At 50.8% G+C, this 24,518-nt stretch overlaps 8 protein-coding genes across 11 annotated transcripts; 4 read left to right on the plus strand and 4 right to left on the minus strand.

The window, feature by feature from the left end:
• The first annotated feature begins 1,182 nt into the window (after nt 1-1,182).
• PV06_09741 (uncharacterized protein) lies at nt 1,183-4,518 on the plus strand. Its single transcript, XM_016411207.1, has one exon. It carries the CDS (start codon nt 1,396-1,398, stop codon nt 4,408-4,410), a length of 3,015 nt encoding a protein of 1,004 aa, XP_016257961.1. The 5' UTR covers nt 1,183-1,395; the 3' UTR covers nt 4,411-4,518.
• Nucleotides 4,519-4,730: 212 nt separating this feature from the next.
• PV06_09742 (uncharacterized protein) lies at nt 4,731-6,680 on the plus strand. Its single transcript, XM_016411208.1, has one exon. It carries the CDS (start codon nt 4,899-4,901, stop codon nt 5,700-5,702), a length of 804 nt encoding a protein of 267 aa, XP_016257962.1. The 5' UTR covers nt 4,731-4,898; the 3' UTR covers nt 5,703-6,680.
• Nucleotides 6,681-6,817: 137 nt separating this feature from the next.
• On the minus strand, nt 6,818-11,127 carry PV06_09743. 2 transcript variants are annotated; one of them, XM_016411209.1, is made up of 3 exons: nt 10,638-11,127; nt 7,535-10,589; nt 6,818-7,418 (listed from the first exon to the last, which is right to left on the minus strand). In XM_016411209.1, the coding sequence occupies exons 1-3, from the start codon at nt 10,731-10,733 to the stop codon at nt 7,261-7,263; spliced, it is 3,309 nt and encodes a 1,102-aa protein (XP_016257963.1). In that variant the 5' UTR covers nt 10,734-11,127; the 3' UTR covers nt 6,818-7,260. The 2 variants fall into 2 exon arrangements, with proteins under 2 accessions (XP_016257963.1, XP_016257964.1); XM_016411210.1 differs by having other exon boundaries at nt 6,818-10,589.
• Nucleotides 11,128-11,317: 190 nt separating this feature from the next.
• On the minus strand, nt 11,318-12,794 carry PV06_09744. Of its 2 annotated transcripts, XM_016411212.1 has the most exons (3): nt 12,594-12,794; nt 12,138-12,343; nt 11,318-12,086 (listed from the first exon to the last, which is right to left on the minus strand). In XM_016411212.1, the coding sequence occupies exons 2-3, from the start codon at nt 12,264-12,266 to the stop codon at nt 11,631-11,633; spliced, it is 585 nt and encodes a 194-aa protein (XP_016257966.1). In that variant the 5' UTR covers nt 12,267-12,343; nt 12,594-12,794; the 3' UTR covers nt 11,318-11,630. The 2 variants fall into 2 exon arrangements, with proteins under 2 accessions (XP_016257966.1, XP_016257965.1); XM_016411211.1 differs by lacking the exon at nt 12,594-12,794 and having other exon boundaries at nt 12,138-12,525.
• Nucleotides 12,795-13,738: 944 nt separating this feature from the next.
• On the plus strand, nt 13,739-15,856 carry PV06_09745 (uncharacterized protein). Its single transcript, XM_016411213.1, has 5 exons — nt 13,739-14,098; nt 14,184-14,656; nt 14,708-14,732; nt 14,840-14,956; nt 15,240-15,856. Exons 1-5 carry the CDS (start codon nt 13,879-13,881, stop codon nt 15,371-15,373), a joined length of 969 nt encoding a protein of 322 aa, XP_016257967.1. The 5' UTR covers nt 13,739-13,878; the 3' UTR covers nt 15,374-15,856.
• A 34-nt stretch (nt 15,857-15,890) lies between these two features.
• Nucleotides 15,891-21,092, minus strand: PV06_09746 (uncharacterized protein; the record flags this gene model as incomplete). Its single annotated transcript, XM_016411214.1, has 1 exon — nt 15,891-21,092. The coding sequence occupies one exon, from the start codon at nt 21,090-21,092 to the stop codon at nt 15,891-15,893; it is 5,202 nt and encodes a 1,733-aa protein (XP_016257968.1).
• Nucleotides 21,093-21,463: 371 nt separating this feature from the next.
• PV06_09747 (uncharacterized protein) lies at nt 21,464-22,523 on the minus strand (the record flags this gene model as incomplete). Its single annotated transcript, XM_016411215.1, has 2 exons — nt 21,464-22,180; nt 22,245-22,523. 2 exons carry the CDS (start codon nt 22,521-22,523, stop codon nt 21,464-21,466), a joined length of 996 nt encoding a protein of 331 aa, XP_016257969.1.
• PV06_09748 lies at nt 22,515-24,501 on the plus strand. 2 transcript variants are annotated; one of them, XM_016411216.1, is made up of 3 exons: nt 22,515-23,722; nt 23,783-24,128; nt 24,211-24,501. In XM_016411216.1, the coding sequence occupies exons 1-3, from the start codon at nt 23,291-23,293 to the stop codon at nt 24,468-24,470; spliced, it is 1,038 nt and encodes a 345-aa protein (XP_016257970.1). In that variant the 5' UTR covers nt 22,515-23,290; the 3' UTR covers nt 24,471-24,501. The 2 variants fall into 2 exon arrangements, with proteins under 2 accessions (XP_016257970.1, XP_016257971.1); XM_016411217.1 differs by having other exon boundaries at nt 23,783-24,501.
• The last annotated feature ends 17 nt before the right edge of the window (nt 24,502-24,518 follow it).

The raw sequence follows: 24,518 nt of genomic DNA on the forward strand, positions 1-24,518 counted from the left end.
GATGCTGGATGGAAGAAGACCATTTCAGGTTTGGCGCTCGTCAGTGGGTTGTGGGCCGCGGTCTCGTTGCTTCTGCTCACCGTCTTCGATACCTATCGAGCTCATGAAAGACACCAGTATCTGCTGCTGTCCTGCCTTGGTGGTCTCGGGATCTCCATGTTGACAACATCCACCGTGTGGTTCGACCAGACCTGGAAGGTCACGCAATGGAAGGGCCTAGGACGATGGTGTGGGCCCTAGATTCTCGAGATTTCTATGAGACGGGGAGTTTATTGATGTTAACCACTGTTGCAGGTGTTTGGCCAGTAATGCCTGTGTCGCGATCGAGATAGGGCTGGTAATCGCATTGGTCCTATCCCTCTTCAACGGTCTTCTGCGTACCTCTGGCTGCCTCGAGTGGTCACTGACCTACGTTGGAACATTCTGGCTGCTGACATTCGTTGGATATCTGAAGTACTCGTTGTACCGTTGTTGTATTTTACAGGTCGTCGACTGACCGTCCAGGGACGCCCACAACATCTCGATAAATGGAGGTTCTGAGGACCGCCCTCTGTTGTCTCCAGGGATTGAATTTGTAAGTGACTAACATTGGTGGAATAAGGACCGAGTCGTGGCAGCACGGAGCGAAATGGGTACAAGTGATGGTGAGCGTTCAGGAAAGATGATAGGCTCCGTTCGTGGGCTGTCAAGCCTGGAAATGCAGCCCAAAGAGTGAGAGATTGGCACCTAAACAGCACACGTTCCAGGCGGGAATCGCCGCCTGATGAGTTGTCTCGGTACCTCAGGCACCTAACAACGCACATCACCACCATGAAAGGGCGAGTTGCGTACTGCCACTGCCGCTGCCGCTGCCGCCGCCTGGGCCCGTAGGGAGAGCGGCAGCTTGTCCATAGTTGTGCTGTATTTACCTACTGTACGGATACTCCCTAGGCCAAAGCGCCCAGTCAAACACATGTTGTTCTGTAACAGTAAATAAAAAGTATTCCTTCACTCCCAATCATGGTAAACTCGTCAAAGTCGTGACAACAACACCGACAAACATGTCCAACAATCATCGCAACCAACCTGGCACTGACGTATTCAGTAGGTGGCGCACTTCATGTGGCCCTGTCATGAACCCTGCAGGAATAACTTGTCATGATGTATTCCACTGTTTCCGTCACTTGCATATCCTGGGATCCTCCCAGACCTCACCTCACTCCATCAGACCACTCGATCAATATCATCAGTTCTTCGGCCATGGCCGGGTCAAACACTGATCACCATACAATGTTGATTTGATTTGCTCCTGTCTTTGTGTCGATTTCTTTTCTTCTTGTGTTTAATGAGCTCCTTTTGGTTTACTGATTGTACGAATACTGTGACCGTTGTTTGGGGTGCCCCTCCGGAGTGACGATGGACCTGGAAAGGATTAAGCAGAATCTACGCATACGGTCAGGCAGGGCAAAGAAACCACGAAAACTTCCTGCAGAGAATCCTTCCGTCACTCCAGCAAAAGTTTCCAAAGTTGTTGAGCAACCACCGGTGAAAGCAAATGATACCGCCAAATCGCCTCGCGTCCCAAGTAAACCTGCGACTCCTCCTTCTAAGGAGGGGATTCCATCTCGCCCTCGGGGCATTCTAACCCCCCTTCCTGTTGTCGAGTCAGCAAACATCTCGAAACCACGGCCAGGACTCCCACACGCTGTAACAGGCTCCAATTTTAACCTAAAACTTCCGGAGCATTGGCCTCGATATGGACGATCAGGCATCGAAAGGCCTCAAAGGAGCCCTGTACTCGATAAGTCCTCGAAGGGACAATCCATACGACGGACTGTCTCGGACAATGACACTACGGATGTCCTTGATTTTGACCTGCGGCCCCCTCCTCCCAGGGTCAAACCACCGTCTATCGAGTCCTTGGCCGAGTTGTTGTTTTCGGCTCGCCACCTCAACGTTCTCGTCTACAAGCCTCAATATCTGGCTGCTTTCACTACTTTCATCCGGCGCTATCGACCTCAATACCACGACGTAATCGTCGGGTACATCGAGTCACAAAAAGCTATAAAAGCGGTCGAGTATGCGAACGCTGTTGCACACAGCATCACTTCCGAAGCCACTAAAGTCACAAGACCGACACAAGTAGCAACACTGGACAAAATTTTCGAAGACTGGAACAGATCTTGTTTCTCCACCTTAATCGACACCGCTCTTCCAATGTACATCACTTACAACTTGGTTAAAGTGGTAACAGAATGTCTAGTCAACGAGATCACGGGTAGACAAACACCGCTGATGAGGGATCTGGTGGGCGGATTATCAGAAGTTTTCTGCTTGACAGATCCCAATCAACCAGACAACCCCATCATCTATGCGAGTGAAGAGTTCTTCCGACTTACAGGATACGGCGTGGATGACGTTATCGGACATAACTGTCGATTCCTCCAAGGTGTGAAGACCAACAGAGAGTCGGTAAAACGATTGCGAGATGACGTTAGGAGGGGCGAAGAAACTTGCGAAACCCTACTCAACTACCGCAGGGATGGCAGGGCATTTATAAATTTACTCATGACTGCGCCTCTACACGACGACCAGGGCAACGTTAAATACAATATTGGCGCCCAAATTGACGTCACTGGATTGGTTGAACGTGGTAAAGGCTTAGACGGCTTTGGATCTTTACTGATCAACCGAGGGCTCGAACAACCGGCACATAAGGCTGACGGCAACCCTTCTTATGGTAATGAACAAACAGTCAAGAAGGCCCATGCTCTGGGCAAACTGAAAGAGCTAAGTGAAATGTTTGATCTTGAGGAGTCAGTTGCAGTGAACTCCCGTAGCAGATCATTGTCAAGGTCAACAGACGATGACGAGCACAGCATTGGGAGGAGACCTCGACGCATCTATGGGAACTATTCCTCATCAGAAGATCATGACGGTGTATCAGGCGACGACGAGGATGCGACGTGGAAATTGGCAGAGTCTGGTCGATCTGGCTTGTCTGGAAAACTTCCGGGGGTCTACGACAGCTATATGCTCATCAGAGCAGCTCCGTCCTTACGGATAGTGTTTGTCTCTCCCAGACTACGCAGACGATTCGGTAATATCGTCCAGCATCCTTTTCTAGCACACATTGGGGCTTCACCAGTTACTTTGGCAGGGCTCAGGGAAAGCTTGGGAACTGGCATTCCTGTTTCTGCCAAAGTCAACTTTATGGTCAACGCTGGAGAACGCCGTGATGGTATCAGTATCCCTGCCGGATCAAAACCAGGCAACCTGGGGCACCACCGAGTCTCCTGGATTTCTGCAACACCCTTGATCGGCAGCGATGGCAAAGTTGGCGTTTGGATGATCGTCGTGGTTGAAAGAGCAAAAGTGCCGAGGGATACAAAGAATGATGCCGCCAGGGAGCCAACAAACACTATACAACCGCTCACTACACGTCGACTTGAAATGCTGGAGATTCAGACACGAGACGTCCCTGACTATACGCAGCAGTATCGATCCAAAAGCCCCGGACGAAAAGAACGGCCGATCGAAGACATGCCAATAAAGCCGAAGAGGTTGACCGACGAAATCATCGAGGCGCCTCCTGGACAAGTACATCGATCTTATGATATGGTACCTCAGCGGGTCGGCAGTGACAAAGACGAGTCTAATGCAAGCAAAACACCTACTGAGCAAACTGGGGTTGTAACTCCCACTCGACCCATCGCATCCGATGGACAGCAAAAAGCAATCAATGTTGAGACTGTCAAGACCACAGATGAGGCGGTTGATGAAGGAAATAGACCTGGCCCTGAACCCGAACCAGTCAAGGTCACAAGTTCAGAGAAAGAATCCCAGGAACCAGAACAAGTTGTTGATATTCAGCCTGAGACTAATCCCGAACCTGTCAAGATTACTTGTCCAGAGAAGGAGAGTCAGTATTCAGAGGACGTTGATATCAAGCTCGAGAATGAACAACCCAAACCTCATACCTTGATCATTTCAAAGGTGGACAGTGCGTTGATGCGATCATTGTCCGCGGATCAATTGGACTCTGCGAAGATCGGTTCGGAGCCTCCTTCTCCGAACGACAGTGGGTTCCAGGAAGTGCCGAAACACTCTCATCACCACTATTCTTCAGAGGATGAGGACACTCCTAGAAGGCCACAAGCGCGTCCAGGAATCTTCGAGCGCACTCCGCCACAATCGCGGCCCGGGACTAGTAGTGGACACGATGCGAGCAAATCGACTCCCAAGCACTACATGGATTACATCCGACATCATGGGAGCAGGCCTTCATCCGACTACAATCGAGCCATGTCTGGTGGCATGCTTTCGTCGTCCATGTATCATGAGTATCATGACTTTGTGGAAAAGGATGAACAAGGGGATGAAGAGGAAGAAGACGAGGAATGTGCTCGAACCCCATATAGTGTTGATTAGTTTATTGACTTAGTAGGACAAATATGGTAAAAGTTTGCAGAACCGTAGTACCTATCATGGATATTTGGTAGTGTTTTCAATCATTGATGCGACGGTATTTAACATGCGGAATCGTATGTACGGTACGAGGCTCTAGTCACTTTCTTTCTGGCCGCAGCCTCGTCGACCTATTGTATTTAATTTCAGCCTCGTCGGATTCTGCCGCCAAGGTGAAATCAACAAGTCACTTTTCATTGGCTGCCTTGTGAGAGAAACATTTTCATTCTCCTGCATCATTCAGTTCAAGTTCGTTTTATAATCTCCCGACAGTTATTTTCGTTTACAAAAACATTGATTTTCAGGTGGTTACAATCTTTGAATCTTGAAAATTACTAGAGATCAAGTTTGGTGATTTCTTGTTGGTTCAGAGGCTTTTTCACCACCAGAAAGCAAAAAATTAAAAGGAAAAAAAAAAGAACAACCTCTGAGAAAATTACTTGAACAGAAAAATGTCCGTGGAAATCGAAACCGAACCGATACCTTCGGTCAAAGACCTGGCCAGTTCTGAACCGTCGACTCGAAGAGCTTGTTTGAAAACCATCACGACACATTTGGAGGAGCGGTCACCTTCGAACCCATTGACGCCCACACAGTGTCTCCAACTCTGGAGAGGTTTGTACGTGGCACTCTACATGCACGACAGTAAGAATGCAGTTTCGGTACAGAACCTGGCGTCGGAACTTTCCAAAACCGTCCAAACCATGGCTTCCAAGGATGATGAGTTACGAACCGGCCAATCAGACCCGTCGTGGCTACAAAGTTGGTCACTTGCATTCTGGGAAACCATCTGCCGGGAATGGTCTTCTATCGATCAGTGGAGGATGAACAAGATCTTGATGCTCGTCCGGTTTGTCGTGAGGGAAACGTTCAACGTTTCATTGTCACGAGCCGCGTCAGAACTGGATGACGACACCTCAACCTCTCCTTCCAGTCTGTCAATCACCTCCCAACAGACGAAGATTTTCGAGACTTGGCCATTGAGTCCCAGAGAACGACAAGTGCCGGACGGATTGAGATTACACGTTCTAGACGTATGGGTCGACGAGTTGTCCGGTCAAGTCGACGCTGTGCAAAAGGGTCTCGATGAAGGGTCCGGCGAAACAAGTGCAGAGAAGAAATCGACCTTGATCGACGGAGCGGCCAAGAGATTCATGGTACCCGTGGAAAAAATCAGCAAAGAAGCCATCAGCAGGGGTGTCAAGATGAGGGCCAAGGATGCATTGAAAAGATGGCAAGAATCGTTTTCGTCTTGAGAAATGAGACAATTGGGAGAATGAAGATTAGTATTCGCCGGACATCCTGACAAAAACGTCGATCTACTTAACCAAGCGCCGCCCCAGTCGGATTTAATGGCGGTCTCAATAGCACCTTGTCCGAACGATCGAGAGTTTTCTTTACAAAGCAGAAACCCGGCATCACCAATGGAGAGACGAAAATGGTCAAGCGGTTCAAAAGATGACAATCATGAACATCAAACGTCCCTCTTGATTCCCACATCGTCAAAACTCGAAAGATCTAGACTTTGTCATTATTCAGATCTCGACAAAGTATTTGACTTTTTGTCGTTCACGTCCAATGCTCATGAAGTTCATTGGATGATGGGCGGCCCGGTGGACTTTTTCTTCGTCGACAACCTGAAGCATCCCATACCGGTCCGGGAATCGGATGTGTCCTCTCCAGAACCGGATGGGGTTTCGCTCGACTCGAGCTTTATCAAATTCCCAAACACCAAACAAGTGACGACCTAATGGGTCCGATGACGAGTCAAGCCGTCGTACTCTGTTACCCCCCGGAAACTACGAGCATTCCGAGTACATTGGTGGTCTCATCATAATGGGGGAGCTCGTACTTGCATAGAATACTCTCCCGGCTCCTGATGTCCAGTACATGGAACTCGGTATCCCCGTCGAGGTCCTCCCATGTACCCCGGCCGACCAAAAATGAATGACTTACATGGTTACTTACTCCCTTACGGAGGATGAGAAGCACACCCTGTCGGGATCTCGGGAGGATAAGAATAAAAAGGTTCCTTGAAGATACCGTCACAGACAGCCTAGGAGAATTTGGGCATTCTCAAGATATCATCGATACCCAAACCAAGGTTGGCTACTACCTAGATTGACATGAACACAATGTCCATGGTGCCGTACAGGTGTGACTCGGGCAAAGGCGTGAAAAAAGAAACCCCAAAAAGACATGACAAAATCAAGTAACCATTAATATTCCCAAACAGATATCACTCATTGGATGTAATATATATACATATATACATCCTGATTTAAAGCAAGAGCCCATCTGAAGACATGATAAAAGCTCACATGTTTCAGTTCTTTTTACACGGTGAGCTCGGAAGAAGGGCAAAATGATGCTCAATTGTCACAAAAGGATATCATCCATTTAAAAAACGACAGAAGAGGATAAACTCGCCCCTTATACAGAGTACTTGTATACACATCGCTCGCTCCGATCGCTCGCTTCCTGCGCGCTGGGAAATTTGGTTGGAGTGAATTAGCCAAACAGAAAAATAAGGAAAACCACATCTGAAATATATCAATCCGTACTCGGCAATATCCCGTTGTAATGGGAAGATTCGACTTCATTCGTCAAACATCCAGTTATTAACGACAAAGGGGTATTCATCCTTCTTCGTAAAAACCATAACCACAACACGGAAACCATTCTCCCTGCCAAACCATCGTTGTTGAACAAGAAAAGAAGTCAGATGTTGGGAAAAACAAAAAACCACCTTCAACCGATGTCACTGGTCAGTTCAGTCAGTCAGTCACACGCACGCCATCACCACTCGATTCGCTAAGTCGAGAATATCGCAGGCTGCCACCAACTGCCTCGGTGATCTTTCTTGTCGTCTTGTTCGTCCTTTTTGATCTCATCTTCTTTCTGATCACCTACCACTCCACTGTGGTCCTTTGAATCCACAGAGACATTCCCCGAAACTGCTTCGCTAGAGTCTATGATACCACAACCAAAATCATCAGTGGCAATCTTGAGAATTTTCAAAAGTATACATATAGTTTTGTCGTGGACAAATACATTATATTAGGTCTTTATGAAGAAAATGACATACCAAGTCCCTTCTCCCCATCGGTCTCGACTTCAGGTAATTGTGGTGCCGGACCTTCACTGTTGTCGACTCCGTCCTTGGTGGGAACTGCCGGCGGTACAGGTGATGTTCCATCCTCGGGCGACTGGCCGCTCTCTTCCTTTGCATCTTGAAATGCCGCTTCGCCTTCTTGAGAGGTGTCATTTTCCGATTCTTGCGTGGTGCCGTTGGTTTCGGCAGCAGCGGCAGCCGCTGCCATCGCTGCCGCCGCTTCGGCCCTCTTCTTCTCTAGTTCCGCTGCTCTTGCTTGTTGACGTTCCCAGTTCTCCTTACGAGCCTGCTCATCTTTCAACTTTCTCCTTCTCTCGACTTCGTCCATTCCACCCGTCTTCTTCAGCTTGCCTTCTTCTACAAACGACTCAACCTCGCGCTGGAATTCACCGACTTTGCGACTCTCAAGCTCACGCTGTCGGACCTTTTCAGCCCGCTCGATAGCCTCAAGCCGACTTTCATGGTTAGGCTGAAGGGCTCGAACTTCATCCAGCATTCCACTCTTCGCCTCGTGGGGATCAATGTCCGTCTCGAAAGCCAGATTTTTCGACGCTTGGCGGCCAGGTGCGGCGGTGTTCTGGATATTTTGTTGCTTGGTAGCTTCCTCCACAAGTTTGAATACATTTGTAATATCTTCAAGATCGCCGTCGAGATCATTCATCAATTCATCTTGCTGAGTGAGATCGTCTCGTTCTGTCATCACTACCTGCAACTCTTGCTCCCAAATCTTGGTCCAGATAGGCTTCTCACGCTTGACGAAATCTTTGACCTTTGTTAGTTGTTTAGCGGCAGCACTGATCTCCTTGCTAATGTCTTCAAGTTGACGTGGCAGCGGTCTGACTCCTCTAGTCACAACATCCTTACGAAGCTCTTCAACAATGTCTGACAAATCATCCACACGGTTGACGAGAGCCTCCGAGTCATCGGACAGTGCCTTCTTTCCTTGGTTAATATGGGCACGCCCAGCATCTCCTTTGTAGGAAGAATTCGCCGCTTCGGCAGCAGCCGACTTGACATTGGCTGCTTTGGATTTGATGTCAGTCATGGCCGCACTAAAATCTGAGGACATGGTCGAGTATGTCTGTCGAAGCACGGCGATTTCCTTTCGTAGGTTCTGGATTTCCTGGATCGTAGAAGCCGATGCTCCTGATGGTGGTGGAAAAGAGCCAGAAGCCAACACCGGAGTTCGCGACGTTGACGTCGGTACAGCAGACATTCGAGCCATTTCCTTCGAAGTTTCGAGTTGTCGGTCCGAAAATCGCTGCATGAGGGTACCATGTCCTTCTAATAATGACCGCACGCCTTCAAGGCTTTTCTGAAGACCTCCGAGTCCTTCGTCAATATGCTTCTTTACTTCATCAAGTTGCTCCACATTCAAGACAAGGACACTTCGATCTTTAACATCTGAAAGATCCTCCAGCTCATGTCTCACCCCAGATACTGGATCCTGTACGTATATTTCTGGAAGTTCTCCACCATCATGTTGTGTATTCCAAGCAAATTTCTCGATAAATGCAAGTTGTAGTCGTGGAATCGTCAACTCCTCATAACCATCGACCAGCACGAACTTCTTGATCTTGCTCCTGTACTGCAGGAACAGTGTCAATTCCTTGCCCTGGGCAGGGGACGACTCGAAAGGTGGCCTTTGCGTTTGGGTAGACGTAACATCCGCTCGTGGCTTTTGCTGCACCGTTTCCGCACTACTTACAGCACCTTCTTCGAAGGACGTCCCATCTTCTGGCGGAGGTGGCACGGGATGAGAGGCGATCGGCGATGTGTTTTGCAGTTCTTCAGGAGCTGGTCCCAGAGGCCCATTGATGGTAGCACCAAGAGACAACTTGTCTGAGCTTCCAGTATCTTGTCGTGGAGGTGGTGGTTGGTGATATTCTTCAGGAGTCTTCACAGTTGGGCTATCAATGTTGAGCTGGTCTTCAGGTGCCTTCATCTGAGGCATTGAGTCCAGCGAGAGAATCGGCGTTTCTTCTCGCTCTTCTGATATACGTTGTGGTGCCCTGACCGTGCCACTTCTACTAGGCGAAACATCTCCTTGACGCATGGACCGCGATCTAGACTGCTGATAAGAGCTTCGGGAACGAACAGCCGTCAATGACTCTTGCGCCTCCTTCCCTCGATTTGGGATTGGCGAGTTTTGAGCCGCAGGTATCACGGGCACTCCATTGGGAGATGCTCCAAGGTGCTTTTGGATTTGGTAAGCCGAGAATCTCCTTGAAGCTCGTCTTTCCAGATCTCCACCACGCTGTAGCCTGGTGAGAGCATCGGTCTGCTTTGGAGGCGGTGGCGGAGGATGAGGGAAATTGATATGAGGAGCTGGACTGGATTGTTCTACCTCTTGATAGGGGGCCGTCACCGGTAGGTTCTGGGCCGTTGTCGAGGACATGCTGGAAGTGGTATCGGATTGCGGTATTTGCGCTGGCACATCGCGGCGCATCGACTGTCTATTTATAGGAGCCTTGGGGGTATGGGAGTGTTCAGGCGAAGTAATAGTGTCCTGCTGAGAAGTTTGCCCACGGAGGCTGGAAGTGGCACTCGAGACATCGTCCAGCATATGCGTTAATCCCGTCTCATTGCTTCCAGTTGTCGATACGCTGGCTTGTCGTGCCTGGCCACCAGGAGGTCGTGCTTGGGGTGTAGCTGCATTGTCCTTCGTGCCTCTTCCACGTAACCGGCTTTGCTTTCTCTTCAGGCCATGCAATAAGTTTATGATGATATCTCGTATTCGGGGCAGATAGTTGTCGAGGGCTTGAGGAGAGGCAGGCTGACTCAGAGTGTCCTCGAGAATACTTCGTAGGAGATCGGGCACAGGACCTAGGTCGGATGTCTCGACACCTATTGAGTTGAAAGCACGGCATGCCAAGTTGAATTCGTATCCCAAGCGCACGTAGACATCTGAAACCTCCTCTTCTTGTGCTTGCCCACGCGACCATTGTGTGAGAGTCTCGAGGAGTTGTTTCGTGGCGACGAGGAGATGGGTGACACTCTTCTCGATCTGGGAGATTTGCTTGTCGGGCTGGACAGTCAGTCTCTTGAACATGGGTGGTTTTGAGGTTGAACACACATTGGTACTACGTTGCGCCCGACCGGAGCCAGAGGAAGAGCGCACATGGGATCCTCCACCATAAGGGGCATTCATGGATGGCGCCGACGTTTGCATCCTGTTGCGGAGGCGTCTTTGGCTGCGCTGCAACTGGTGCTAGACCCGATGTTGGTGTTGGCGATGGCGCAGGGGACACTGCCTGGATCTACCTGGACAGTGCAGCATCGAAAACGAAAGACATGATTTAGTCGAAAGTAGTCATTTCCACCAAGATGACTACATTGATCGGGGTTCAATGGGTTTGTTCGTGGATGTAAAAGAAACTGGCTGATTCTTGGGGCAGGAGAAGGGGAGTTCAGGACGCTTTTGGCGAGGCGAGGCAAGTGGCACTCTAGTTCGATCTGTTTAGTTGGTGGCTCTTTTCGCTAAGTCAGACACTCAAACAGTACGGAGTACAACCATCTATCTCATCGTCGTTGACCGAGGCAGAATAAAATGCAGTATCGTTGATCAGCTAGAGTTTTGAACAATGCCGACTGTCATGTGTGATTCATCTATAACAGACTATGAACCAAAAGCCGCGTTCAGGGCTCGAGCCATTTTGCCTGCGGTCCATCCCCCACGACAATCACCTCTGTTTATTAGCCGAGAATGATCACCTGGACAAACATTCCTTCACGTGGACTATTGGCATCATACATGGATTGGTTTATTTGCTGGAACAACTTGTAAGCTGAGGCTAGACTGATTGCTTCATTTGCCACTGAGACCATCGAAGTCACTATAAAGAAAGTATACCCGAAAAGGTGTCTGATCCCAAGACACACATGCAAACTCTGAACCATCTGTCGAGGAGTGCTCGTGAGTGGTAACGCCATCCCGCTAATACCAAAACCTGGGGAGTTGGACGCCGATGTATCCATCCAAGCTCACCCGAAAGGCCAAACACCTGGCGCCTACGCTGAACTCGATGCCACCACCCTGATATTCTGCCACATGTCAATGATTCCGACCTCAGTTGGGATATTGATGTAAGCCTTCGTATTCCTTCAGTTTCCTTTGTACCATTTCCAGAGCCTGCTTCTTCACCGTCTCTTTATCATCTCTTACATCCACTGGCAGGACATCCCACTCCTCATCCAACTCGGGCTCCTCCAGTGTCGCCATTTGACTGTGGACCATTCCCTCCTTCATGTAGTGGCCGACTCGAGCAGCCACACGCTTTTGCAAGGTGGATTCGTCGACTTTGAGGTATACGAAATGGACCTGCACGGATGGATGCTCATAGTTGGCCACTCTGATCACATCCCGGTACTTGTGCTTGAGGGCGGAACAGGTGACAATGACACCGTTGGAATGCTGCAGCTGCTTGAGAGCCTCGTTTCTGAGTGTTATCAACCAGTCCCAGCGATCGGCGTCTGTGAGGGGAATTCCTGAGGCCATCTTCTGCTTGTTGGCAACGGGATGAAACTGCAGTCACATGTTAGCCACGTTGAAGGGCTGCCAGGGGTTGCAACATACATCGTCGCCCTCTATATATGGGAGGGAGAGTTCCTTGGCCAGATGTTGAGCGACCGTGGTCTTCCCACAACCAGCAGGCCCTGTGATGATCCAAATATGCTCTATGTGGTCGTCGTCTTCGGCGGCCATTTTGCTTACCGAGATTTCGAGAGCGGGCTTGGTAGTACGGATGTGATTTTGGAAGGGTTGCAGTCTCGTGGTTCGTTCTGCCGACAACATGATGGCGACGTTAGTGGCGGTATGAGAGTTGACCAATGATGTCACTTGGGATTGAGGCTAGGCTGAAGAGCAAAAGCCACACAAGAAGAAAGACTCGAAGACGACAAGCGTGGGGTATATGAGGCTGAAAATAAGGGAATGTGTAGAATCAAATAGCGAAGCGTTCGAGGTAGCGGTAGCAGTAGTAGTAGCAGTAGCGAGAGGGGGACTACGAGGGTAGTATATAAGATTGCATACCTATGGAGACTCCTTACCGATAGAGACTGTACCAGAGTTGATGGGACTTGCAGAAAATTGCTATTTGTGGCCACCGAGGAGTTGACGGTTCGACAAGTAAGAAAGAATCGAAAAAAGGTGCTTCCGGCGTGGTCAACGGCAGCGTTTCCTGCGCTGTGAATTTCTGAATTCAGGGCGACTGTTGCCCTGCAAACCCCACAGGCGTCACCACATTGTGCCCATCAATGCCGGATAATTGTGCGATAAGTTGTTGGGTACGAGTAAAGTGAAGGCCCCAATCACCTCTAGTCAGGCACCGGGTTGTGGGAATCCATGGACCACCGACGAGGAAAAGATCAATGGTGAATGGATAAAAAAGCACAGGCGTCATATCCAGATTCCAGAGCGGCGGATGAGGCGCCTTCAACCCGCGGGGGAACGACAAAGGGACCCCGGGTAGTACAAAAGCCTAGGCACCAATTAAGAGCACCGTATTGGTACCTGCCTACCTTACCCAGGAGAGGTCTTTAGGGTCACAAAGAACCGCCAAGGTTAAGGTACTGTACAGGCAGGACGTACGGAGTAAGGTCCCCCGAAGGTACGGCGTACAAACCGTAAGGCGCAACTTCGGCAATTGGCGATTGAACGGACTGGCATCTCCAGCTCCAGCAATACCCGATGACCCCGGAATATGCTGACAGCCACCTTGCCACATGCGACGCCTCTCGGTGTCAACAATGATCCGAGGAACAATGCCTCACAACAACTCAAATTCACATGCAGATGGTCGTTTGATTAGACCGGGCTGATCAGGGTTCTTGTAGCGGACCCGCGTGAATGGCAACTTCCAACGTCGGCGCGGGTGACGTTGGACCAGGCATTGGATTAGCTAGTCGGTGTTACATAGATACAATGGTGATAAAAGTGTATGTCGATTTGCACATGACTGCACCAACATGATCGCGCACATGAGTTCTTTCTCAAACTCCGTAACAGTTACAGTAGGTAAGGTACCTAAGACATGGAGGAGGTAGGGGTTACAGGTCAGATACTCAGAATCTCTAGGCTTTACGGATAAGGTGATGCCTATCAGGACTGCCCTACTAGGCTCTAAAGCGGCAAGCGTCTATCATCACCTACTGCGACTATTACGGAGGTGACTGCGGAAGACACCACCACCATGCAGGCTCCCTCAAGATCATTACAGAAAGTGTTAGACTCACCACACAGTCTCATCTGGTGCTGCTGCATGACATTGGTCCACATTCTTTGAACGCCGCCCTTCCTTTTTGTACGGCTGTCTGCAATGTCGTCCTTCTTCTTCTCTACACCGGTCGACATCGACATCGTACTTGACAATGCCGATGATCGCCAGACAGTCGATGTCAAGCTTGACAAGAGCCGACGCGAAAAGGCGCCCCTCTATTTCGATGGCGAGTCCGTCAAGGGTGCGGTCACAATCAGACCCAAGGATGGGAAGCGCTTGGAGCATACGGGCATCAAGGTTCAGTTCGTGGGTTTAATAGGTATGCCTGCTCCGGATTCGATCCCAACCCCAGCTACAAACGCTGGGTGGAGAGTACTCCGGTCAACAGGATTAACGCTGCATAGAAATGTTCTTCGATCGCGGAAACCACTATGAATTCCTTTCTCTCGGCCAAGAGCTCGCGGCTCCTGGCGAACTACAACATCCTCAGACTTTCCCCTTCAACTTCAAGAACGTCGAGAAGCAATACGAATCATACAATGGCATCAATGTCAAGCTTCGCTACTTTATCCGCGTCACTGTGTCGAGAAGAATGGCCGATGTGATACGAGAGAAGGACATTTGGGTATACACATACCGGATACCTCCCGAGACAAACAGCTCGATCAAGATGGACGTTGGCATCGAGGACTGTCTGCACATTGAATTCGAATATTCCAAGAGCAAATACCACCTGAAAGATGTGATCGTCGGCAGAATATACTTCTTGCTGGTCAGATTAAAGATCAAGCACATGGAATTGTCCATTATTCGGCGGGAGACGACGGGTGTCGCTCCAAACCAGTACAACGAAAGTGAAACGTTGGTACGATTCGAGGTATGCAGGCAGCGCTCATTGTGAAATTTGGTCCCTTGCTAACATCATAAGATCATGGATGGGTCTCCATCAAGAGGTACGCGAACAACTGCATCTTCCCCCGAAGCGCAACACGCTCCACGGGCGTCGTGAAGCCCTTTGAGACGATTCAATATCAGCTTGCGATACTGATAATGAGTACAGGAGAAACGATACCAATACGATTGTTCCTCGGTGGCTTCGATCTTACGCCAACGTTCCGAGATGTCAACAAGAAGTTCTCCACCAGATACTACCTGAGCCTGGTTTTGATTGATGAAGGTACGTTACATCTCAACCCGTTGCTGGGCATCAATGTCCTGTCATTATCGACGGGCTCCTGTGGCTGTCACTTTGCATCTCACGAACCGCTGCATGGGCATCAAAAAGCAAAAACCCCATGCGTCTATGGAGTAGCATCCGCCATTGAACAGCAACTCTCGGGTCTTGCTTCCGCCACCTTGGGCACTTCTCGATGCGAAAGCCCTGCTTGTTCTCTCCCAGGGACAAACCCCTCCATCATGTTGCCGAGAGATTACGTGCTAACAAAATCCATGTCGTACAGATGCGCGACGATACTTTAAGCAATCCGAAATCGTGCTATTTCGACAGGCACCCGAGCTCGCTCCCCAACTAGCGCTCGATAATCCAGGCATTGGTGGCAAACTTCCCGATCCAGTCCCGCCGGTACCTGCTTGATTTGATTCATCCGGAGACGGAATCTTGGTTTTTACTTCACCGCCATTACACATCACATATCATCTGTCCAGGCCTGGAACCTGGAGAAAAAGGTCACCTGGATGACAATGACATTCGACCCTTGCATGCATGTAGCTGTTGGGGCCTCAGCTGTATCTATCTGCACGGTGTGATCGGGAATCCCAAACATGCCATCATTACTGGGGGGCGTGCCGAGGGCCTCGTGATCAGGCCGAAAAGGGCCATGGCTAGCTGGGGCGTTGCTTTACCGCCATTTTGATACCCCTCGACCTTTGGGCCTATGTAGGCATCCCATCAGGCAGGGATGCATTGGGTCTCCTGCGCCCGAAAGACGTTGCTGCCCCGTAGTCTACCTAGTGAATGGCACGGGGAGATTTTCTAGTTTAGACGAACACTGGGGAAAAAAGCGCAACTTTGCAACCCTGGAGGTGTGATTGAACCTTGTTTTTTCTTCAACGTGGCTTGCAAATATTGATAATTTCTTGCTTGATACTTTCTACTGTAGACCCCAGCCCGTGCCGATGCTCCTCTCCCACTGCTCGAGCGCCCGTTCTATCCCTTGGCCCGGGTCACCGGTCTGCCACGCCCCTGGTCCTTTCAGTCTCGGCAGCGTACGCCAGAACTTGTGCACGCGCAGCATGAATGAGTACAGAAGCCGCAGGTGCTCCTTGCCGTCTCCTCCCACGCCGGGGTTGGTGCCGTCCGGTTGCTTCTCAGGTCCTCCCGAGACCACCTCTCGCACCACGGCGTCGTGACTTCGGAGCTCGACGAAATTGGCCAGCACAATCTCCAACTCGGCCTGCTGGGGTGGAGGTGGCGGCGTGAGACCTCTGAGTCGTTGGTCGGCGAGGAACGTCTTGAGCGGATGCACCACTCGTAAAAGCAGGTACGGACAGGCTGCGCGTGCCAGCTTGTCCGAGTCGTCGCCGCCATCACCGTCACTCTCGTCTTCGTCCCCGTCGCCACCGTCGCCGTCGTCGTGTCCAGGACGTTGCGCCAGTTCAAACAGAGCGGCCATCGCGGTGTAGCAGGTCTGTCGTCGGACCACAAACACGGGCCTGTGTAGACTCCCTGGTCGGACGACCAGCAGGTCTGTCAGGGGCTCCCCGACAAGATCGTCGGGGAGGTCGTGGAACCACGGTTTAGCCAAGAGCGACGCCTGGAACAGAGTGACCGCGTACGCTCGACACGAATCTTGCGGAATGTCGTCGTGCTTAAAGACCGACACCAGCGCCTTGTGGAACAGTCGGAAATGCTCAATGTCGAACTTCTCGTCTTCGAAGAGCACCTCATCCTTGTGCTTGGATGGGTAAGAGCCGCCCAATCCTCCAGGGCCTAGGATGCTCGAAGCGGTGGAAGATATCGCATCCGCCAAGCTCTTCGCCCGTGGTAGGGACCTTTGCCTCGAACCTTGCTTCACGTGCTTCTGGAGGGCCTCCAGCAGTACCACCGCAGTGACGGTTGCACTGCGCCAAAGAGGAGCTTGGTTGTTCGTGGCTAGCTCCGTGTATTTGGTCTTGATCAGCGCAAACAATATCTGAAAGGAGTCTCCCATGGACAAGGTGTGGATCAGGTTCTCGTCCTTGGCCTCTTCAAGTATCAGCATCTTGTATGCTTCCACACAAGCAGACGCAAACGCGACAAAAGTTGGCCTTTGTACAGCCTTGTGAATTGCAGACCTTTTGTGCTGAAGGCCAACTCTGCCGTCTTGAATATTTAGGCTAAGCCGCACGAGGCGAAGTAGATAGCGCGAATAGCGTCCAACATCATCTCGCAGGAGCTCCTTCACGATGCCCAACCCTTCCGAGGCCTCCTTTTGCTCCGGTTCTAAAGCCTTCACGTCATTCGTGTATGGAGGATGGGTGCACTGCAAGACAGCCTTCTCTATCGCGTCCATTATCAGAGCTGTGGTGTCGTGCTGATCAAACTCGAATTTCGTTACAGCAACATTGCTAACTTTGTGAGCTTCGACGAACACATGCATATGTGCGGCTAACGCTGATTGATTCGGTTGCTCATCACTCTGGATCCGCACGGGAGAATGCATGGCCCACAGTCGCAACGCAGGCACGACCAATCTCTCGTCAGCTTGTTGTAGAGATCGAAGAGTGCTCAATAACCTGGAGAGATTTGAAAAAGCCAGAGAAGCAGCTTGCAGCGACTGCAGTCTTAATATGGCTTCAATGGTTCCCATCACTCGAAGCCAGGTATCACCAAAGCTTGCATGTCGCATGATGACCGTCACGTTGTCGCATATGAGCTGAATGGTACCATCCGTCAATTGCGAGGCCGAAGCCAGCCACTCTGACCGGGCAGGAACGTCAGAGGTATACTGTTCTATGCACGCCTGGATAGCTTTCAATGGGCCATGCATAAGCGCGACAGACCACGCTCCTGGGGAAAGGCTTTCGGCGGAGGCGTCTAGCATCTTCAATAATACTCTGATTGCCGCGTTGCGAACATCTGTGCGTGGATCTTTGGATAGTTCAACTAGCTGAAGCAAGGTAACACTCCACAGAGCGGCCGACTTTGAACCATCCTCAAGGATGACATCCATTGTTGTCATTGCCTCGAGTTCAATGGTATCAATGTTTGCCATTATGTGCGATGCGAGGCTCCAGAGTAGTGTTGTGCTTGTCAGTGCCACATTGAGATCGTAGAACTGTGAGCCATATTTGCGGAGGAGATGCGATAGTGTCGACATCGAACTCGCCGAAAGTACATTCAAAAAGTCGGACGCAATCAACTGTATTGATCTGAATGAGACTCGGAGGATCTGCGCGTTCTGCTCACCGCCCTCTTCCTCCTCAAGCAGTGCTTCATTAATCTTCGGACGACGTTGGCCGCTCTTGTAAAATGTTGTAGATAGAACATCAAAGGCTATCGGCCATGCGTCACCAAATGAGTCACCATTATGGCTAAGCATGCTTTCCAGCGCTTCAAGAAGCCTCCTATGCATTTCGTACTGGACATCGCCAGAGGACTCTTCAGATCCAAGGGAGTCAAGCTGCTCAAGCAGGGTTTGCAAGCATCTTAGTCTAATAGCATTGGCGTCCTCGGCATCCAGATTAGGGCTGTCCAGGAGCTTCATAGTTTCCATGGCGATTAGGTCGAGTATACTAGCTGCTTGGAGGCGATGACCATCCGAAAATTCAGCATCCCGAGTAACTCTCAGAAGACGCTTTCCTATCAAATCCCATGAACAGGACTGTTCAGATGTCGTAGAGAAGCGCTGAAGATTCACCCGCGATATGTCGCTGATCTTGTTAAGGACGAAGCCAATCTCTCGATCGAGGGATCTCGATTTGGTCCACAGGCCGGACACACTACGCGAGAGGCGATGTGGACGTCGTCCAGGTGTAAGCCTTGTCGGAGATGACACAGGAGACGACATGGGCGCCTCTTCAATTAGTGGTGCATCTCCATCCACCCCGTCTTGACCGAAGAGACGGAAGAAAGCCTGCACAAGGATGGAGAAGGATTCTTGAGTGTAGCTCTTGGTACTTTCCAACATTCTTTTGGTTGCCGCCTGTACAGAAGCGATCTCGCCTGCCAGGGTAGCCTGGCCGTCGCTGCTTGAAGTACCAATTCGGGGACTACCAAATTGCGTGGTTGCCGACATTGTAGATGGTATTGCAATCAAAGCCTCAACTGTCTGCATGGTTTCAATCAAGATATACCAGGCATCCTGTTCAAGCGTTGGTCCTAGGGCGATCCCAAGGTTTAAAAGGGCTCGAAGGCACAACAGATGACGAACGTTGAGTGGTTGAGCTTGCGCCTGCGAAGTAGGCGTAGGGGGCGGTTCGATTGGGGATCTAATGTCATTATTGGTAGTATCCTGGTCAGGCGGTCCTGACCGAGTTGAAGGTCTGGTGTTCTGGGAATTTGAGATTATGCTCGTCGCATTGGTCGGGATCGAGGATTTCGCCAAGGTAGTGAGCAGTGCATCTCTTGGTGTCGATAGCTCCAGCACGCCGGACACTTGAGCAAGCTTCTGCACAGATCTGATTAAGATGTGATAGAACTCAGAATCCAAAGCCGAATTCAAAAAGGTTGAACAAGTGGCAAGCCCAGCGGGCCAGCATGTCTCAATAATCGAAGCGCATGTTCGGATCGCTGGCAATTGCGGATGCTGAGATAGACTTAACGGGTTGACAAGTCGTTGGTACTTGCTAGATACAGTCGCAGGCCGACTCTGTCTGCGCAGGCCTCCGTCTTCCGCAGCGTCCACAGCAAGGCCATTCCGTGGGGTATCTTCTGCAGAGTCTCGGTGTGTAGATCGGCTCGGAACGCTGAGTGGCATCACAAACTTCGACAAGCCATCACATAAAGATGCAATGCAGCCCAAGACCAGAGCGTAAATGTAAGTGCTAGGGAGCGCAGGAGGGCTCTGTTTTTCGGGCTGATCCATAAGTGGAACGCTGAGGACACTCCAATTCATGCTGATACCAATTGTGCTTGAGTCTCCCGTGGAAACAGATGTGATAGCACCACCGAGACCCTGAGCTTCGATAGACGCTGCCTCTTCGCTCTCGGCGTCATTGGTCCGTTGCACTGGTATTGTCGATTGACGGCCCAGACCAATCAACGAAGGATCTTCTGCTGCGATGCGAACCAAAGCAGACATGAAAGGCCCCACAAACTTCTCTTGCTTATCGTCGTTGTCGAACAGATCAAAGATATTTCTGAAGAGTGTAAAGTCTGAGCAGATGCTGCGGAAGAACTCAAGACACAATGTTCGCTTCCATGTTGGGTTGCCTTCTTTCTCAAGAGCATTTAGAATAGATGGAAAGAGATGTGTTATATGGGATTGCATGATCTCGGCAAATTCTTGCAAGATCAGCAGGATGAGGGAGAAGGCTTGCACAACATGACCGAACGCTTCCTTGCGTCCTATGACTCGGGACAGACCGTTGACTAGATGTCCCCAGCAATCATCTAACTGATCCGAGTCTAAGGTCAAAAATGTTCTGTGTGCTGAGAATACCGTGTGAAGCGTCTCAAGGAGGAAAGTAGAAGGCAAGCTCTCAACCTTTAGAAATTGTGACTTTTCTTGGTCAAGCAATAGACAGAGGTCGCGGAACAAATTAACAGCGTCCTTGAAGCAGGCATCAGATAATTCTAGACGCGATGGCGAGACATCCTCGTTTTGGTCGTCATGAATACTGGTTCCCTTCTTCTGCCAGGCTTGCTCAAAGACAGTCGAGACGAGTTGTTCGAATGTCGCAGTTGCTGTATGGCTGACGATGACCGTCTTACTGGACTGCAAAGCAGCGCAAATCTCCAGCGTGCGAGCCAGAAGGTCTTCTCTCAAGTCATCTCCGTACAATTGAAGGAGTGAAGGTAGCGTTTGCAGGATCTTCAGCTGGGGGTCATAGCCAGAACTAACTCCATCATGGAATGCATCAAGAACATCGGGTAGTCTAGACCGAGGAACAGCTCTGCTTGCCGTCAGCCTTTGCAGACAAACCGTCCCCGTAGTTGCTAGTTTGGAGTTTTTGGTCTTGCATGCTAGGACGAAAGGGTCGATGAACTGGGCTCGTCGTAGCAGGTCGCCTGCTAGCTGAGTTTCTGATGTGAAGGAGATGGCTTTGAGATCGGCGAGCGACTGCTCAGCGGCAGTGCGTACATCATTGCTTTTCCGTTTGGAATCGGATATCAAGTTGGTCAATTCTGACTGTAGAAATGCATGCGTCATCCCTGCCACTCCACTTCATGTTGGTGACACCACCACAACGATTGTATCAGATAATATAAAACATGAGTGATTCAATGTGACTTTAGTCGAGGGTAGTCGCGTCTGTTTGAAGGTGATACAAACAACAAGAGTGTCCTGACGAGGCTGGCTGATTTGCCAAGGCGTGTCTCACCCCGGATTGGGAAATACGGTGATGCCGCCCTTGCTCGCCCTCGACGACGTCGATCGCCCATTCACTCACTACGCTGAAGATAATGCCAAATTGTACGAAATACCTGTAGCTTCGATACTCATTGCATCCATCTATCACTGCTTGATCCAGCAAGTCCGTGACAGGTGGCTTCCAAGACTCGCTATTCTCTCAGCAGTATCTATCCGCTTCTATCGATTCTATAAGTACCGAACCGAACCCTCTTAATCCCAGCATTTGCATAGTGCGGATTATCTTTCCTAAATGCCTCATCGTCAACGAACTCGAATTCCGTCCGCCACCGAGTCCCTGTCGCCTCCCCGACTTCCTCCCACAGCCTCGCCCAGCTCGCGGCGTTATGCATAAACAACTTAGATTGTCCCGGTCCATGTATATCACCAGGCTCCTCCCTTCCGATCATTCCTCCAAACACCATCACATTGTGTACGTCCGGATTCATGAACTCCACACACCGCTTCGCGGCCTTGATTTGCAGCGACCAGTTGAAAAGATGGAAGAAACTGCTAGCATGGATGATGGTCATTTTGCCCATAAAAAGATCTAGGCGCGGATCCCGCGGCTCCAGCAGCATATCACCCGCAACGAAGTGTGAGCGGTCCAATTTGCTACTGTCGCGGAACAAGTCGAAGCCAAGGTCAAGATACGCCTGCTCCAGATCCGTGCCATATAGCCTCGCCGGGTCTGCGCCGTTGAAGGCGAGGGCGCGCACGATCTGGCCCACGAAACAGCCCACGTCGAGCAAGGCATCTGTAGAGCCTTCATGCCGAAGACGCGTGAGTGTGGCCTGGTATCGTGGGTCTGTGATTGTACGCTCCAGCTCTAGGAAGCGGAACTGGCCTATACAAGGGAAGGGCAGGATGGCCCAACCTTGATCTCGCTAAAGATGTGCGCAGAGATGGTTAGGTAGGCTGTGCGAAGTCGGGCCGTGGAGCGAAGCTTACAATTCTCAAAACATGTTTATTTACCTCGTCGGCCGGTATCCCGCTATATTGTTCTAGGATCTGCTTAGCAGCTTCAAACCTCTCTGGTAGGTGTGGCGAGTAGAACTGCTTCTTGAACCTTGCACGCTGATCGTCTGTGACACGACTCTTTGTATCTTGTGCCCCCATCGACTGCAAAAGTACCGAACTGGTATGTATCCCCGCCGGTCGAGCCAAGACTGCTGAAGTGAAGAGGTGTGATGGACCGCCAATAAAGCGTCTGCTGCGCAGGGATTTCATTGAGAATTCAAATGGGGAAGACAGCTCGCGAACTGATATTAGGACGCATGCAATCACTGGCAGGGGGTTTCGGCGTGCTAACTTACCTAGGAGATATCAGGACAGGAAGCCGAGACAGGCCGTTGCCACGACTGTGTCTTCCGAAAGGCGCGACTCTTGCCCCATTGGGGACTAGCCTGTTGTACTTGTTGATTCCGTCCATTTCCCACAAGTGCTCGAGACATTTCTGCACGGCTTTTGCCCTCCCACAATGCTCGAGCAGACTATTTGTCGACGCTGACTGTAGCTAAGTCCAACAGACAAACTATGCATGTTGCTGTTTCAGTTTTGGTCATCTGCATTGTGTTTCGTATCTGAGTATGGTATGCTGCCCAGTAAGATAAGACCTGAAACTGCCTGGTAACTCCCCCATGGGCCGAACTACTTGTTGGATACAAGATAGTGTTTATCATGGCTCGGCAGGCGTCGCAATTACAGCTACTAGAGCAGACGGTGAGAGTTTCGAAACAGCGAACTAGAGTCCGTTTATACCACACTCTTGTACGGAGTAGAACTTATTGATCGAAGCTTTTGCACTCGAATTCTCCACCTTTGGTTCCGGTCACCGGTTGTCGCTCTATTGACCTCGCCTTGCTTGCCTTTTCTCACGCCAACTGCTCTGCACCGGGTCGAATCTACACGGACAAGGTTATAAGAATGAGTTGTTCACATACCGCCCAGGAGGGTCAGCGGCAGCCAGCATTGTTCCCTCCCCCCGGTCACACAGCATGAGCGCCTTGCAAAGTCCCGAGGGTCAGGCGACAACTGAATTGCCTTTGCCGTATACTTTTACATACAAGCACGTTGATGGCTTGCAAATCGAAGCAGACGTACATGTCCCGCTGGTGCCAGTTCTCAATGGCTCGGTGGTTCTCTATTTACACGGCGGTGCGTGGCTAGGCGGGATCCGTACCGACTACCCTCGGGCTCTGTTCCACGAGTTCCTCCACCGCGGATACACGGTCGTCTCGGCCGACTACAGACTGGTGCCTGAAGTCGGCTTCCAAGAGCAGCTGGACGACATTCGCTCGATCGGGCTCTGGATCCAGAACGATCTAGATGCCGCCTTACAAGACCGGGGACTCTCCAACACCACCCTCGACACCGCCACCGTGATCGTGGCCGGGTCTTCGGCCGGTTCTTTGCTCGCAGCGTTCACGGTAAGGCTCTTTTCTTCCTTTCGATGGCTCTCTGCCAAGCTGGTACTCACCACGCCTTAGTCCCTGTCGTGGCCGATCAAACCACGGGCACTGCTCCTGATAGCCGGGCCAACGGACCTGGTCAACGTGAGACCATTGAACCAGCCGTTGCGAGAACCGTTGAAGTCGATAGCCGCGCACATTCCCAACCACGTGTCGCACGACTTCATCGAATCGGCCCTTTCGCAGCACGTCAGACCCAACGTGCCCCCTCCTCGGAGCCTGCAAGACTTTCTGCAGCCTCGAGCACTCCTGGGCCTCTCCTTGCTCAAGACAGGTGTCTGGCCTGCATTCCTCGCTCGCGGATTGGTCGACGGGTGTCTCCCAGATGCTAAAAGCGTCCCAACCACCGATCTCGAAGCACTCAGTACGACCACCCCCCTTTGTGTCTGCTCTCGTCTACAGACAAGAACGACCACGTCGAGATACGCTAACGGGTGACGTTCTAGGTCCGGTGCATTTTGATCTGACCGGGTTCCCGCCGACTGTGCAGGTCATCGGGGACTGCGACGAGGCCTTCGAGCTCTCGCAGGTGTCGGGTTTCCACGACAAACTCCAGCAGGCTGACGTCAAATCTGCCATGCTTGTTGTGCCTGGCGCGAGCCACGGTTTCGAAAGCATGTCTCGAGTGGGCGACCGCGTCCACAACCGCTTTCTCACCACAGCATGCGACATTGTTGAGGAGTTTGCAATGATCAGTTTCATGTAGTTTCTATCTAGATGGTAAATATTGATGGCATGTTCTTCAAACAACCTC

This window comes from Exophiala oligosperma (genome assembly GCF_000835515.1).
Source record: "Exophiala oligosperma strain CBS 72588 unplaced genomic scaffold supercont1.11, whole genome shotgun sequence".
Taxonomy (NCBI): Eukaryota; Fungi; Ascomycota; class Eurotiomycetes; order Chaetothyriales; family Herpotrichiellaceae; genus Exophiala; species Exophiala oligosperma.

What these genes read in the sequence shown, in the direction of transcription:
- PV06_09741 (XM_016411207.1), top strand. Translation starts at nt 1,396, where the DNA reads ATGGACCTGGAAAGGATTAAGCAGAATCTACGCATACGGTCAGGCAGG.
- PV06_09742 (XM_016411208.1), top strand. Translation starts at nt 4,899, where the DNA reads ATGTCCGTGGAAATCGAAACCGAACCGATACCTTCGGTCAAAGACCTG.
- PV06_09743 (XM_016411209.1), bottom strand. Translation starts at nt 10,733, where the DNA reads ATGCAAACGTCGGCGCCATCCATGAATGCCCCTTATGGTGGAGGATCC. An exon ending in GGGCGCAACGTAGTACCAAT is followed by an intron (nt 10,590 to 10,637) that starts GTGTGTTCAACC and finishes CTGACTGTCCAG; the next exon opens with CCCGACAAGCAAATCTCCCA. An exon ending in CGATGGGGAGAAGGGACTTG is followed by an intron (nt 7,419 to 7,534) that starts GTATGTCATTTT and finishes GTGGTATCATAG; the next exon opens with ACTCTAGCGAAGCAGTTTCG.
- PV06_09744 (XM_016411211.1), bottom strand. Translation starts at nt 12,356, where the DNA reads ATGTTGTCGGCAGAACGAACCACGAGACTGCAACCCTTCCAAAATCAC. An exon ending in CATATATAGAGGGCGACGAT is followed by an intron (nt 12,087 to 12,137) that starts GTATGTTGCAAC and finishes ATGTGACTGCAG; the next exon opens with TTTCATCCCGTTGCCAACAA.
- PV06_09745 (XM_016411213.1), top strand. Translation starts at nt 13,879, where the DNA reads ATGTCGTCCTTCTTCTTCTCTACACCGGTCGACATCGACATCGTACTT. An exon ending in TCAGTTCGTGGGTTTAATAG is followed by an intron (nt 14,099 to 14,183) that starts GTATGCCTGCTC and finishes AACGCTGCATAG; the next exon opens with AAATGTTCTTCGATCGCGGA. An exon ending in AAACGTTGGTACGATTCGAG is followed by an intron (nt 14,657 to 14,707) that starts GTATGCAGGCAG and finishes TAACATCATAAG; the next exon opens with ATCATGGATGGGTCTCCATC.
- PV06_09748 (XM_016411216.1), top strand. Translation starts at nt 23,291, where the DNA reads ATGAGCGCCTTGCAAAGTCCCGAGGGTCAGGCGACAACTGAATTGCCT. An exon ending in CTTTGCTCGCAGCGTTCACG is followed by an intron (nt 23,723 to 23,782) that starts GTAAGGCTCTTT and finishes ACCACGCCTTAG; the next exon opens with TCCCTGTCGTGGCCGATCAA. An exon ending in CACCGATCTCGAAGCACTCA is followed by an intron (nt 24,129 to 24,210) that starts GTACGACCACCC and finishes GTGACGTTCTAG; the next exon opens with GTCCGGTGCATTTTGATCTG.